Source organism: Podarcis tiliguerta (genome assembly GCF_965153285.1).
Source record: "Podarcis tiliguerta genome assembly, chromosome: 2".
NCBI classification, from domain to species: domain Eukaryota; kingdom Metazoa; phylum Chordata; class Lepidosauria; order Squamata; family Lacertidae; genus Podarcis; species Podarcis tiliguerta.
This window is the reverse complement of record NC_139535.1, coordinates 7,298,344-7,314,227: the sequence shown is the minus strand read 5'-3', so window position 1 is coordinate 7,314,227 and position 15,884 is coordinate 7,298,344. Positions and strand designations below refer to the sequence as shown.

General features: G+C 43.0%; 1 protein-coding gene across 1 annotated transcript in view; it reads left to right on the top strand.

Moving 5' to 3' along the window:
• Positions 1 to 4,779: 4,779 nt before the first annotated feature.
• Positions 4,780 to 15,884, top strand: part of LOC310670184 (vomeronasal type-2 receptor 26-like) — a gene marked incomplete at its 5' end in the record, with an annotated part of 52,633 nt that continues 41,528 nt past the window's right edge. Inside the window, 6 exons of the mRNA XM_083425020.1 lie at positions 4,780 to 4,994; positions 7,112 to 7,403; positions 7,817 to 8,626; positions 9,124 to 9,351; positions 10,582 to 10,708; positions 11,771 to 12,706. Coding sequence (XP_083281146.1) covers positions 4,780 to 4,994; positions 7,112 to 7,403; positions 7,817 to 8,626; positions 9,124 to 9,351; positions 10,582 to 10,708; positions 11,771 to 12,681 — 2,583 coding nt within the window. The 3' untranslated portion in view covers positions 12,682 to 12,706. The remainder of the gene's footprint in view (positions 4,995 to 7,111; positions 7,404 to 7,816; positions 8,627 to 9,123; positions 9,352 to 10,581; positions 10,709 to 11,770; positions 12,707 to 15,884) is intronic.

Below are 15,884 nucleotides of genomic sequence, written 5' to 3'. Positions count from 1 at the left end.
AGTGCTCTGCCTCATGAGACCAGGAGCTGCAGGATCTGATTTCTTTCCGCAGGACCTGTAAGACAGAGTTGTTCCGCCTCGCCTTTGGCTTGGAGCCAATTTGATTCCCTCCCTCCCTCTCTTTCTTTTCCTTCTCCTCCTGCGATGAGGCTACATTTTAATATTTTAATGTTCCATTATTTTAATGTTGTATTTTATTTTTGGTTTTAAGTTGTAATCATTCATCTTGTTTTTATTATTGCTTGTAAGCCGCTCTGAGCCCGGCCTTGGCTGGGGAGGGCGGGGTATAAATAAAAAATTATTATTATTATTATTCTAGTATTAAAATCAGCAACTGAAAAACGGAATCTCACTTGAGTGTATTAATGCTTGAGGGAACCACCAGAAGGCCCTTGGAGCTGGACCTCAGTATCTGGTCTGGACGATGGGTGTGGAGACGCCCCATTAGATATACAGGGCCAATGTCATTTAGGGTTTTCAAGGTCGGCATCAACAAATGAATGTGACAGCTGTCTGGTGGGAGTGAGAGGGGCACCACGATAGCTGGTGCCAGAGACAATGATGAAGAAGAACCACCACCACTTGTAAGTAAGAAGGCAGGGGAGTGGTGGTGGCATGAAGGCAGGTTGAGATTGGTGGGGTAGTCCCCACTCACCCCCATGGATCAGACCTCTCACTTATTTGCACTTAGCTTCTGGAGAAGGGCAGGATCCATCCTTTTTGTCTCCTTCTCTTATATAGCACCAGCACTCATAGACATCTAATGAATCGGAAGGTTGGGAGATTGAGAGCAAACAAAAGATTGAATCATGCAGTACATAGTTTCTTCCCCCAAATGCCAGTCGCTGGTGACCAGTGCCTGGCAAGGCCCATTGCTTTCATGCCCTGCTTGTGAGCTTCTCAGCAATGTCTGATTGGCCACTGTGTTGCAGGACTAGATGGGAGTTTGGACTAACCCAGCAGGGCTGTTCTTAGCAAAGTTCAAGCCAAACTCGTCCCCGAAATGCAAGTGACTCATGTTGCAGTTTGAAGCCACATCTGCGATTTGGCGTAAACATATTTTCTGTCAGCTCTGTCAGTGCCCCTTGAACCATGTAGAGATCCCAAGAACTTTCTCCCCTTTCAATTATAAAAATAATAGTGATTTATTCTTCCCAAAGCTCAAGAGAGATCTCTGGCAATTGCCCAAACATCTGAAGCCAAGGAAGCCTGAGGTTATACATATCACACTGTGCTGGAGGCTATTGACTTCTTCTGATTACATGGCTGTGGGGGAGAAAGGAGAGGTCAAAATAGAGGTGTAGGAGGCCAAGACGGAATGACCTCCCTGCTGCGGCTTCTGCTGCTTCCTCTGTTTCTAATGGACCATCAAGTCTTGACGTGCAGCGTAAATTAATAATGCAGAGTTTTAAAGAATAAAAGCTTTACTAAGTTAAAATAAACTTCTTCATAAACAACATGGTTCCAGAATTTTGACTGAGATTACATAGTGACTCTGCTCACAACCAAAGCTGACAGACTCTGATTTCTTACAGAGAGCACAAAAGGGAAACTGGCTACTATGTCACATGTCAGACTGACCCAACAGTTAGCAGTTAGGCCAGAATAACTTTAGGAGGCCCAAATGACGGTGCAGTCCCAGCACTTCCCAGCCTGCTTTGCTGCTTCTGCTCTCATGTGTCTTTGTCACATGACAAGTCACATGACAAGTCTGTGGGAAGCTGAAAGCAAAGTGCTCCTTAAATTGGATGAGGGAAGAAAATGAAGCGCAGAGTTACTCATGGCCGGGAGATTTCCTCATTAGCGGAATCATATCTCCAAGAAGCTTTGCTGAGCAACTTCCATATAACTTTTCCCAGCCCCCAGTAACCAAGCTTAAAGTATTAATAATTAAATACATCATGAATATCATGCTTCTCCACCACCGCTTCAATGGTTCCCTTTAACCGGGAAATAGTTCTTATTTCAGGGATAGGGAGACAGTGGCCCTTCAGACGATGCTTGACTCCGGCTCCTCTCATCCTGACCACTGTTTGTGGAGGCCGAGGCTGAGGGGAGTTTCTAATCTCTTTTCCTTTTGCTCCTTACGGTCTTCAAATAAAAACATCTTGGAGGTCCCCGGCCACAGAGAGGCTAGGCTGGCCTCAACCAGAGCCAGGGCTTTTTCAGCCATTGCCCCGATCTGGTGGAATGCTCTGTCATAAGAGACTAGGGCCCTGAGGGACTTGACATCTTTCCACAGGGCCTGCAAGATAGAGATGTCCCACCAGGCCTTGGGCCAAGGCACAGTCTAACCCCCTCTCTCCTTCTGTAATCCTCACAGAACTCTAGCCCAATGGTTGCCATTAATTTGATTTGAATTGATTTTAAAATGAAATGATTTTAGAATGCTGTGATACTTTTATTGTTGTTAGCTACTCTGAGAACGACTTCGGCTGGGGAGGGTGGGATATGAATAATTTTTTTAATTTTATTTTATTACTATTACTATTAATAGTAATAAAATTTTTGTAGAATTGTAGAGTTGAATGTCCCCACCCCTCTGAATCTTGAGTGGAACCACAGGTTGTTGTTGGAATTAAAAAGTAATCTGGATCCCAGATAGTATTTTCCTAAGGGCTGCAGTAAACTCCACAAATATTATTATTATCATTATTTACTCAATTTATATACCACCCTATACAGGAGGTCTCAGGGCGGTTCACAGAAGAAAATCAAGAAGTATAAAGTATAACTATGAAACCACAAAATACATATTCAAAAAAGGGACATTAAACTAGCTAAATGAAGGACATAGATAAAAGGTCATATGGAAATCTGCAACGGTGTTACACATAGTTTGTGGAAGAGAAATATTTTTGGCACATTAGTTTTGGTGAGGATCAAAAGTACAAGACTAGGAGAAAACTTAGTACATGGAAGGACATGACTGAAATTGATATTAGGTAGTCAGAAATGAGCTAAGCCAGACACCTCAGTTTGATTAATTATTGTTATTAAAAATAATAATAATAGCGCCCATTGGCCCAAGATGTCAGGGTGCTTCACAAAATAAAAAGACAATGTAAAAAAGGCAAAATACGTAATAAAAAAGAACATAAACTAACCAATAATCCCTCCACCCAGAAGACATTTAAAAGGGCATTGGATGTCAATCAGCCAAAGGGCTGGTTAAAAAGGAACGTTTCGCTCGGCACCTAAAGGTGTACAATGAAGGTAGCAGCCGAACCTCCTTGGAGAACATTCCACAAATTGTGTTCTTGAGGAATCCATTGAAATCGTTGTGAATCCTCTAAGCCCCTCACCCTTGTCCACTCGGTTATGAGATAGTGAGGGCGATCACCTTTTAATCCCTTGAAAATGACATGGAACTGAAGAAGGAGTTTGGAAAGAATGATGCTCTTTCCCACTTCCTCTTACAGCTTCGGACTATAAAATACTCATTTGTTTTTAGGGGCCTAAAAAGGTTGGTAGACCCTGGTTAAGGAACGAAGACTGTAAAAGTGGGACTTAATAGAGATGCATAAAATCATGGAGGAAGAGAAAAAGGATAGGTTTTTCCTGAAAAATTATTACTCAAAGAGGCATCCATGGAAGAATCCACTTGGAGAATCTAGATAGAAAATAGGAAGCAATTTTTTTGGATACTGTAGCCCAATGGAGAAAGTCACTGACACAGGAAAGAGGGAAGAAGTACGCATGCAGGGGACACGGGTGGCGCTGTGGGTTAAACCACAGAGCCTAGGACTTGCCGATCAGAAGGTCGGCAGTTCAAATCCCAGCGATGGGATGAGCTCCCGTTGCTTCGTCCCTGCTCCTGCCAACCTAGCACTTTGAAAGCACGTCAAAGTGCAAGTAGATAAATAGGTACTGCTCCAGCGGGAAGGTAAATGGCGTTTCCGTGCGCTGCTCTGGCGAGCCAGAAGCGGCTTAGTCATGCTGGCCACATGACCCGGAAGCTGTACGCCGGCTCCCTCGGCCAATAAAGCGAGATGAGCGCCGCAACCCCAGAGTCGGCCACGACTGTACCAAATGGTCAGGGGTCCCTTTACCTTTACCTATGCATGCACACAAAAGCTCATACCAATAACAAACTTAGTTGTTCTCTAAGGTGCTACTGGAAGGAATTTTTTTTATTTTGTTTCAGCTGCTAACTGAGACACTTTTAAAAGACGCATGACTTCCAGGATAAGAGGCTGCAAATCTCTGAATGCCAGTTGCTGGGATCAACTCTATTGCCATCAGCTTGGGTGGATCCCAGAAATGTCTGATTGGCCACTGGGTGCAACAGGATACTGCATTGGATTAAGCTTTGAACTGAAGCAGCAGCAGGACTCTTCTAATGCTCTTGTCAGCAGCAAAGTTCATGCCAAATTCTCACGCACCACATGACCCATGTCAAACTTTGGAGCAGCGACTTTGTTTCCTCAAAAACATGTTTATCTCCAACTCTGCTCCTGCCCCTCAGGCCACACAGAGACTTCAGGTTGTTGCAGAGATGAACTTCCTTCCCCTTATAATTATGAAAATCATCATGACCTGACCTGCCTTGTTCCTGAGGGAAAGGTCGATGCACAGAAGATCACCTGTGTCAGAGACAGACTGAGTCAAGACTGACAGTAAGAGGGGTGGGATACATCTGTGTGAGGTTTAATGGCTCTGAAGGTATAGCTGAGCACTACCCATATGGGATAAATAAGAGTTTTTTGGCTTGTTCTGATGTAGCTGGCTATGGGGGAGAGAGGAACATTCACAAGAGAGGTGTAGCAATCAGTCAGAATGAGATCCCAGATGCTGATGCTGCTCATTTTGCTTGAATCCTGTAGACACCTGAAGGCAAAATGCCCCCTGAATCCAATCCAGGAAGGAAGCAAAGCACAGAATTATTTCCAGACTGGCGACTTCCTCATTGGTGGGATAATATCTCTAAATTGGTTTACTCTACAACATCCATACATCTTTTCGCAGCCCCCATTAACCAGGTTTGAGGATGAGTAAGTAATTTTATGCAGAAGAACGTCACGTTTTTCTACTGCAACCCATTGCTCCTGTTTACTAGGGAAATAGTCTCCATTCTAGGGGTGAGGACCAGATATTGCGGGACTGCAGCTCCCATCACCCCTGATCACTGGCCATGCTGGCAGGGGCTGAAGGGAACTTGAGTTTCTCAGCAGCTAGTGGGTTGCATCTTCCCAGACGTGCTTTATTTTTACCTTCTGTTCTGCTGTGATGCTTGCTGAAGAACACAAGGGTATAAATGAACCTGTTCAGGCATCAAAATGATTCATTGAATGGTCACACCTGCATTCATGAGAAAAAAAATCCTACTTTGTGTTCCTGGTATGCAGGTCTATGGGAAATAGCACTGGAGAAAATCCTACTTCCTGGTATGCAGGTGTATAGCACTTTCTGAACACTTGACCCAATGCAGCAGAGTTTTTAATAGACAGGTAAATGAAGCCAAATTTTTAATCATGTAGTTGTTCTTTACAAATCACATTAATAAGCCAGCTGTCAGGGAGGATTTGGAAGAGCAATGGACAGAAGAGGTGGAACAGGGGCTCAGGGATGCTGAAGAGCCCTTCAACCTCCCACAGGCTCCAGAAGGAAGCTCAGACTCAGGAAGGGAGGGGGCTTTCAAATCAGCACAGACAAGGAGGGAAATGAAACGTAAGGATCAAAGACGTCTCGTGCAATTCCCTCGCCTACTTTGTGGGCACGGGAATCGTCGGAAGCCACTCCCTGAATCTGACCCAACGGGTTTGGACGTATTGTTCTGCACTGTAGCTGTTTCTTGTATATATGTAATAAAGACCAGGCACCCCCAAACTCGGCCCTCCAGCTGTTTTGGGACTACAGTTCCCATCACCCCTGACCACTGATCCAGTTATCTTTACATCAGCACAGTTATTGCAACCCCTTATAACACATGTAAGTCTATGGAGAGCACTGATTAACCAGTAAGCCTATTATATATGTACTTAAGATTACTTCCAAAACATATACTCCAAGTGTTGTGTTTGCTGTTCATGTTAAGTTTGTAGTGTTACTGTTGAAAACCAAAAGAAAACATATTTAAACAAACAAAACAGATGTCTTTTGTGATGATATTTGGGAGGGCATTTGATTCCATCCCTTCCCTGTCTGAAATAACCTCCCAGAAGATATCAGCAGAATTAGTATCTGCGACTCCATTGCAATGAGACTGAACAGTTCCCACAGGGAGAAATATGAATGACAAGGAAACTATTCTCCTGGATGAAATGTTAGTTTAGGTGGACATTATCTCAAACTGGAACTACACTAGAAGCCCCCTTTGATGCAGAATAAGACACGCAATTGCAAGCTTAGCCAAGTTCAGTGTTTCTGGGGAATTAATTTGGCTGCAGGGACTTTTTCTCTCCTTCACCCCCCCCCCCCAGCAGCAATCCACATTCCTAAGATTTCCCCCTCACTGTTGCGTCAGACACCTGAATTCACTTGCACCGGAGAGACAGAAGGAAATACATCCTTCTAATGTTTTCTTTCACAGAAAGACTGGTTGGAACTGACCTTTATCAAATAACAGCCCAATCCGAATCATGCCTATTGAAAATAAGCCATGCTAATGAAATAGAGCTTCTAAACAGACTTAGCTTTCCATTGCAGTTGGCTCTTTATGCAACTCCTTTGAAGCAGCCAATACTAGCCTTAGCATCCATGTCCCCATATTTCTCACACATTCGGAAAGAATGTTTTCTTCATTTTCCTTCTTTGAAGATTGTGGGCTTCTCCTCTTGAGCAATCCTTATACTTTAATTCTTAAGTGGCAAATGGATTTTCATCTTGTAAGAAGGATATGTCTCTTCTCACCCTTCAAACAAACATACAGACTAGAGTCCCCATGTTGCAACAAGTGAAAATCCAGACAAAAGGATTTATTGGCAAAGTTTTTGAGTTATTTTAAAGGAAATTCCAGTGATTTCCACCCGGACAATGTTTCCAACTGCTGTCTTCCTGCTATGTCAGTATGGCAGCCCTAATGCAGACCATGATTTAGGGAATCAAATACTATTTATTTTCATTAGGTGGTGAATGGTTTGACACTTTTTATTTGATTGATTTCTTACAGATGGACATATAGGTTGTACTGGCATATCTTGTCCTTCTTGTTCACCATCCAAGAGATCAACGAGGATCCCAGGCTCTTACCCAACATCACTCTGGGCTACAGCCTCTATGAGAACTATTACAATGCAAGGATCACTTCTGATGCCATGCTAGACCTGCTTGCAGGTGGGGAAAGCAATATTCCAAACTATCGCTGTGGAAAATGGAATAATATCTTGGCTGTTCTTGAAGGAGCCAATTCCATCATCTCCAAAGTGATTTCAACCACGTCAGGCATGTACAAAATCCCACAGGTATGAAGGGTGGGGCATGGAGGGACACAAAAGAGGTTCAGCAGCAACATAAATTCACTTTATCATCAGCAGAGTCAAAAAGAGGGTTCAAAGAGGGAGAAAATCCTGAGCTATGTTAAGCTAGATAGCTCAGTTGGTTAGAGTGTGGTGCTGCCAACGTCAAGGTTGCAGGCTTGATCCCCGTATGGGACAGCTGCATTGCAGGGGGGAGGACAAGATGAACCTCAGGGTCGCTTCCAACTCTCTGATTCTATGACTCTTCAACATGGAGACTTTGCTAGTGTTGCAGCCTCCCAAAGTTTCCAAATAAGACTATCAGCCCTGGCCAGCACAATATTTCTTAGCTATTAAATATTTCAGGCTAATCCTGTTCTTTGAAAATGAAACACTATACTTTTTCTTCCCCACTCCAGATCAGTTATGGCTTTGTATCTGGGGTTGTTGATGAGAACACCAAAGTCCCTTTTGTCTACCGTATGGTCCCCAATGAAGAAGTTCAGTACCTGGGGATTGTAAAGTTCCTCCAGCACTTTGGATGGACGTGGATCGGCCTCTTTGTTCCCAAGAATGAAAATGGAGAAAGGTTCTTGAGTGCCTTGACATCTCTGATGGCCAGCAATGGAATTTGTGTGGCCTTTTCAGGAAGAATACCAGAAAATAATGAACATGAGAAGTTCATACAAAGTGAATTAATTGCCCTATTGAGACAGACCAATGTATTCGTTTACTATCAAAGCAATTATTTGGGATTGGGTTTCATCATATTAATACAACAAAAACTCAGGAAGCATATTAGGCCAAAAGTATGGCTCACAACAGCTTTTCAAGACATTGACACGAATTTGTCTTATGGTCCCAAGTACTTGAAGTATATCCATGGTTCATTCTCCTTTGTAATGAAGACCAAAATAATGAGCAAACGTGACTGCTGTAAATCAGAGTCCTATCTTCGTAATCTTTTCCGGCAAAAAGCATTTAGTTGTTCATACTCAAAGCATGTCCTCGCTGTGAGAGGTTGGACAAGATGCAGAGATGTGGAGAATCCGGAGGTGCCATCTGAAGAGGAGCTGCAGAGTGTTCTGTCTCAAGACAGCCACAGAACATACTTCAGTCTCCAAATCATGGCACATGCTTTAAATGTTGCCTGTTCATCTCGATCAAAGCAGATGTTGATGGCGGGTGGAGGAGACCAGTTGGCATGTCAAAGGCTACAGCCATGGCAGGTATTTCCTTTCCCTTTCTAGAAATCAAAGTTCTTTCTACCAACTCTACAATCATCATTCTCATTGATTTAGACACGACTGCAACAGTGAGGAAAAGGTTTTTGTTTTATTTATTTAGATTTAGATTCTTTTTTTAGGCTCCTGCTGGAAAATATATATACAATGTGTATTTCATAAAATATCAAGGTGGTCTACTGCAATAAAAAACATAAGACCATAGAATAAAACCAAAAGAAGCCAAAACCAGTTAAAAGCAGACGTCCCTCCACCTGGAGGGTGTGTGTTTAGTTTTGCCAGTAGGAGAAGTTGTGGCACAACAGGAGTTTTGAGTTCCAAGGAAGCAGGGATGAGGCATCTAAAATGCCCTCTAAGTTCTGGTGTTTAGTCCTTTGTAGATTCCAACGAGGCCAGGTATGCCAGGACTTTGGAGCTGAAAGGGAGAAGGGATGAGATGTCCAAAATGCTTTGAAATGCTGGTGTTGCCCCTGTCATTCCAGCTTCACCCTTTCTTAAGAGAAACCCGGTTGTTGAACACTTCCATGGGCGGACTGTATTTGGGTGAGAATGGGGAGCTGCCCATCATGTTTGATATTGAGAATTGGGTGGTGCTTCCCAATGAGTCTTGTGTTAGAGTGAAAATTGGGAGTATAGAGAGAGAGGCATCCACTGACTTCAAGCTCGCCATTAACCCAGAAGCTATTGTGTGGCCCAAGAGGTTCAGCCAGGTAAGAGCCCCTTTATTCCACATGATACACATGAAGATCTAGTATTCTGTTGAATATTTCCAAGAGGAATTCAAGTATAATCTTTTGGAAGTTTGGCTGATGGTTTCAATATAATTAATTAAGTAAATTATTAAATGTGCATAATGCTCTTCATGTGCAGATACACGCACACACATGTATGTATGCATGCATGCATGCATGTATGTACGTATGTATGTAATTTTTTCATTTATTGTGGGAGCCTTTCTTGTGGAACCTGATTGAGCTGCACAATATGGTCCATGGTAAATCCAGCAAAAAAAAAAAAATCCTGTGGTGCCCGCTTTCCCTGGATGCCCTAAGCACGTACTTATTTTGCTTAATGGTAAATCCAGCCCTGCGAGATCTCATGAGAACATCTCAGAGCCCACGCAAGAGCATCTTGGAGCCCAGTGAGCAAAAGAGAGAGCTTGGGAGTAAGGCCTGCTTGGCCTGTCAGCTCCGGAAGGTCAGGGTGGTTGTGCAGGAGCCGTTCCAAGGGGTTCATTCGAGCGCAGTGGGATTTTGGTTCTTGAACTTAATCCATTCCGGAAGTCCGTTCAACTCCCCAAACTGTTCGAAAACCAAGGAACGGCTTCCAATTGGCTGCGGGAGCTTCTTGCACTCAATTGAAAGCCGCATCGGACGTTTGGCAGAGGCCCTTCTCGGTAGTGGTACCTGCCCCGTGGAAAGCCCTCCCATCAGATGTCAAAGAAATAAACAACTATCTTACTTTTAGAAGACATCTGAAGGCAGCCCTGTTTAGGGATGTTCTTAATGGTTGATGTTTTAATGTATTTCTAATCTTTTCTTGGAAGCCGCCCAGAGTGGCTGGGGAAACCCAGCCAGATGGGTGGGGAATAAATAAATTATTGTTATTGTTGTTATTTAAAAAGCAAACACAGCAGGGAGGCTTCCATTCTACATCAAGCATAGGAGCCAACTCCTAGGAGCTGTGGGGGCTATGGCCACCACAATAAAATATTTGAGGGGGCTGGGGACCCATAAAGTTAATGGGCATCAATTATGTGTTGTGCAGCTTGCCTGGGCCCACACAATATTTTATTCAAGTTGGCACCCCTGACATCAAGGGTGCTTTCTTGTGGGACTGGAGACCCTGCTGGGTTCTTTCCAGACTCTCTGAGTGAGTTCCATAGGCACAAATATTCCTGACATTTCACATTTAATGTGCCCTCTGTTCTTTATGGCTAGACTGTTCCTCACGCCAGGTGTACCAAAAGGTGTCGCCCAGGATATGCCAAGGTGGTTCAAGAAGGAAAGCCGGTTTGCTGCTACGCTTGTGTTCCGTGTGGGGAAGGGACCATATCTGCACAGGAAGGTGGGTGACGGCACAGGAGATGGAATTTGTTGGGAGAATGTGAATAGGGCAACATATTAGTCCAAATCTTTCTGTGAAGATTCTAAAGACATATTTGGATGCATTTTTAATCCCCTTCCAGCAAGTTATTTGAAAGAAATGACTTGCAGGAAGCAATCTCTGGGATGCAAATTGGGTTCAGCCTGCTCTGCCCATAAGCCACACCTTTGGTTATTTTATACCAAGCCTTCTAGGATCAGAGAACCAGAAGCACCTCACAAAAAGAAATTAAAAATGTCTTCAAAATAAACGAGAAATAGTGTAAATAGCAAATATTTATTTAAAAGAGAGAAAGCATGATGCACAATAATAATAAAAAATTAGGTGAACATTCCATTCCATTCTATTGTAGAAGAATTAAAAGTTATGGGATTTCAGCAGGAAGTTATTGGATATCCCAGTCAAGGAGTTTGAGAACAGCTGTAGCAGCTTGGAAGAGAGGAGTTAAAGATATTAAAAATAAATAAATCATACGTTGTGTGTCCTTGTTTCTCAGTTTGACCCTTTTACATGGTTTGTATGTTTTGTGGTATTTTATTCATTGTGACTTGCTGTTTTTTTATTGATTATAGATTAGTAATTCTTTATTGTACATGATAAGTATTAGCTGTTTATTATTTGCTGATATTAAATTTTACTGTTTACTATTCCTTAGTATTATTTTTGAATAGTATTGAATTTTGCTTAATTTGATATGTTGTTTATTTTAAAGTTATACTTTTATTATGACTTTTTGTGTGTCGTCTGTGATCTTTGCTGTCTATTTTGTTGTTTCTTCAGCTTGTAACCCTCCTTCTGCATAGCCATATAGAAAGGCAGTTAACAAATTAAAAGTGAAATGAAATATGGAAATGAAGTAGTGTTACTGCCCAAAAACTATCACATAAGGAAATGCACCGAAGAAGCTTCCCTTTCTTACAATACATTCTCATTTTCTGATATCTCCCATGTGAGTGCATTTCTTGACATGTAATAGATTGTGTTTGTAAGCAAAGCCAAAGCCATTCTTTTTCTCCTCCTCAGACGCAGAGCGTTGCACCAAATGTCCAGAAGAACAATATCCAAACAAGGACCGAGATCACTGCATTCCGAGGATTATCAGCTTCCTATCATATAAAGAATATTTGGGGATTCTCCTGACTTCTTTGGCTCTCTTCCTGTCCTTAACCACAGGCTTTGTTGTAGGGATCTTCATTAAATACAAGGAAACTCCCATAGTCAAAGCCAACAACAGGGACCTCTCCTACATCTTCCTTGTCTCCCTCCTGCTGTCCTTCTTGTCCTCCTTCCTCTTCATAGGCCGTCCCAGGAAAGTCACCTGCCTCCTTCGACAAACGGCCTTCAGCACCATCTTCTCAGTTGCTGTATCTTCTTTGCTGTCCAAAACCATCATGGTGGTGCTGGCCTTCCTGGCCACAAAGCCAGGGAACAGGGTGAGGAGATGGTTAGGGAAAAGTCTGGCCAACTCCATTGTCCTTTACTGCTCCAGTGTCCAAATGCTCATTTGCATCATTTGGCTGTGTATTTCTCCCCCATTCCCAGACTCTGACAAGCATTCCCAGGCTGGAGAGATCACCCTGCAATGCAATGAAGGGTCTGTGGCCATGTTTTATGCTGCCCTGGGTTACATGGGCTTCCTGGCTGCCATCTGCTTCACGGTGGCTTTCCTGGCCAGGAAGCTGCCTGGGGCCTTCAATGAAGCCAAGCTGATCACCTTCAGCATGCTGGTCTTCTGCAGCGTTTGGGTCTCCTTTGTGCCCACCTACCTGAGCACAAAGGGGAAATACATGGTAGCTGTGCAGATCTTCTCTATCTTGGCTTCTAGTGCTGGGCTTCTGGGCTGCATCTTCATTCCCAAATGCTACATTCTTGTGCTGAGGCCTGATCTGAACACAAAGGAACACCTGGCCACAAAAACTAAAGTTGTTGTCTGATTCTTAACTGTATTCCACCATAGTAGTAATGAAACACACAGAGTTGACTTGGGAATGAATGTATCTCTTTAGATAAATTTTTTCATTCATCTTTAATGATGAAAGGGAATCATTGAATCACATCCCTGGAGAGTTTCTGGACTTACAACTTTAAGGAATATCCCTACCTGTAGAGTTACCCGGAGTGCAGCCTCCCTCTTCATACATAATTATCGTTCTCTACCATATCCAGTTTGTACTTTGACTTGACCCAATTTCCTTTCTTCCTGAGTTCATAACCTAAGCCTACGTAATAACTTAGTGTAACTTGAAATTCTGCTTCTAGTATTAAAAACAGCAACTGAAAAACGGAATCTCACTTGAGTGTATTAATGCCTTAGGGAACCACCAGAAGGCCCTTGGAGCTGGACCTAAGTATCTGGTCTGGACGATGGGTGTGGAGACGCTTCTTTAGATATACAGGACCAATGTCATTTAGGGTTTTCAAGGTCGGCATCAACAAATGAATGTGACAGCTGTCTGGTGGGAGTGAGAGGGGCACCACGATAGCTGGAGCCAGAGACAATGATGAAGAAGAACCACCACCACTTGTAAGTAATAAGGCAGGGGAGTAGTGGTGGCATGAAGGCAGGTTGAGATTGGTGGGGTAGTCCCCACTCACCCCCATGGAGCAGACCTCTCACTTATTTGCCCTGAGCTGCTGAAGAAGGGCAGGATGCACCCCTTTTGTCTCCCTCTCTTATTTAGCACCAGCACTCATAGAGTTTGGGCTAACCCAGCAGGGCTGTTCTTAGCCAAGTTCAAGACAAACTCATCCCCGAAATTCAAGTGACTCATGTTGCAGTTTGAAGCCACATCTGCGATTTGGCGTAAACATATTTTCCCTCAGCTCTGTCAGTGCCCCTTGAACCATGTAGACATCCCAAGAACTTTCTCCCCTTTCAATTATAAAAATGGTAGTGATTTATTCTTCCCAAAGCTCAAGAGAGATCTCTGGCAGTTGCCCAAACATCAGAAGCCAAGGAAGCCTGAGGTTATACGTATCACACTGTGGTGGATGGAGGGTGTTGACTTCTTCTGATTACCTGGCTGTGGGGGAGAAAGGAGAAGTCAAAATAGAGGTGTAGGAGGCCAAGCCGGAATGACCTCCCTGCTGCGGCTTCTGCTGCTACCTCTGCTTCTAATGCCCCATCAAATCTTGACGCGCAGCGTAAATTAATAATGCAGAGTTTTAAAGAATAAAAGCTTTACTAAGTTAAAATAAACTTCTTCATAAACTACATGGTTCCAAACAGTTTGACACTCAGATTACATACTAACTCTGCTCACAACCACAGCAGAGAGACTCTGATTTCTTACAGAGAGCACAAAAGAGAAACTGGCTACTATGTCACATGTCAGAGTGACCCAACAGTTAGCAGTTAGGCCTGAATAACTTTAGTAGGCCCAAATGACTTTGCAGACCCAGCACTTCCCAGCCTGCTTTACTGCTTTTGCTCTCATGTGTCTTTGTCACATGACAAGTCTGTGGGAAGCTGAAAGCAAAGTGCTCCTTAAATTTGACGAGGGAAGAAAATGAAGCGCAGAGTTACTCATGGCCTGGAGATTTCCTCATTAGCGGAATCATATCTCCAAGAAGCTTTGCTGAGCAACTTCCATATAACTTTTCCCATCCCCAGTAACCAAGCTTAAAGTGTAAATAATTAAATACATTGTGGATATCATGCTTCTCCACCACCGCTTCAATGGTTCCCTTTCATAGGGAAATAGTTTCAGGGATAGGGAGACAGTGGCCCTTCAGGCGCTGCTGGACTCCGGCTCCTATCATCCTGATCACTATTTGTGGAGGCCGAGGCTGAGAGGAGTATCAAATCTCTTTTCCTTTTGCTCCTTACGGTCTTCAAATTAAAAGAATATCGGAGATCCCGGGGCACAGGGAGGTTAGGCTGGCCTCAACCAGAGCCAGGGCTTTTTCGGCCGTTGCCCCGATCTGGTGGAACGCTCTGTCGCAAGAGACTAGCGCGCTGCTAGACTTGACATCTTTCCGCAGGGCCTGCAAGACAGCGCTTTGGCCAAGGCACAGTCTGACCCCCTCTCTCCTTCTGTAATCCTCACAGAACTCTAGCCCAATGGTTGCCATTAATTTGATTTGAATTGATTTTAAAATGACATGATTTTAGAATGCTGTGCTACTTTTATTGTTGTTAGCTACTCTGAGAATGACTTCGGCTGGGGAGGGTGGTATATGAATAAAAAATTTATTTTATTTTATTCCTATTATTATTATTATTATCCATGTCTTTTAAAATTATAAACTTGAGGTCTAGGCAGTTTTAGGAATGATATTTGTAAGCTGCAGCAGAAGTTTGGCCAAAGAGCAAGATCAGGACGCTATAAATAAACTGAGGCCTTTGTACAGTTGTCGAATTGTAGAGTTGAATGTCCCCACCCCTCTGAATCTTGAGTGGAACCACAGGTTGTTGTTAGAATTAAAAAATAATCTGGATCCCAGATAGTATTTTCCTGAGGGCTGCAGTAATCTCCACAAATATTATTATTATCATTATTTACTCAATTTATATACCACCCTATACCGGAAGTCTCAGGGCGGTTCACCAGAAGAAAATTAAAGTATAACTATGAAACCACAAAATACATCATCAAAATACAATGCCCCAATAGCCACCCCCCCCACTGCATAGATAAGCAGTTTCCTCTCACTGCAATTCCAGCTAACCATGTGTATGGTGAGAAAAAGTTCCAAAAGCATCGTTGTCAAAGTTCCCTTAGCTCACTTGTCATGCGGAGGAGATAGATAATTGACAGTAGACCTCTTAAAGTTTCTTCACTAATAGCAATTGTGGAGTTGCCCATTGTTGCTTGAAATCATTCCTGTACCAGGCTCTTCGATCTTGAGTTAGACTGCATATTACTCATAGCTGAATTTCTTAAGCTGCTTAAGACGTTGTCCACTGAATTGCTATAGTGCAAAATGAACTTTGCTAAATTAGAAGAAAAGGAACATTAAACTAGCTAAATGAAGGACATAGATAAAAGGTCATATGGAAATCTACACCGGTGTTACACATAGTTTGTGGAAGAGAAATATTTTTGGTACATGAGTTTTGATGAGGATCAAAAGTACAAGACTTGGAGAAAACTTAGTACATGGAAGGACATGACTGAAACTTGGTATTAGGTAG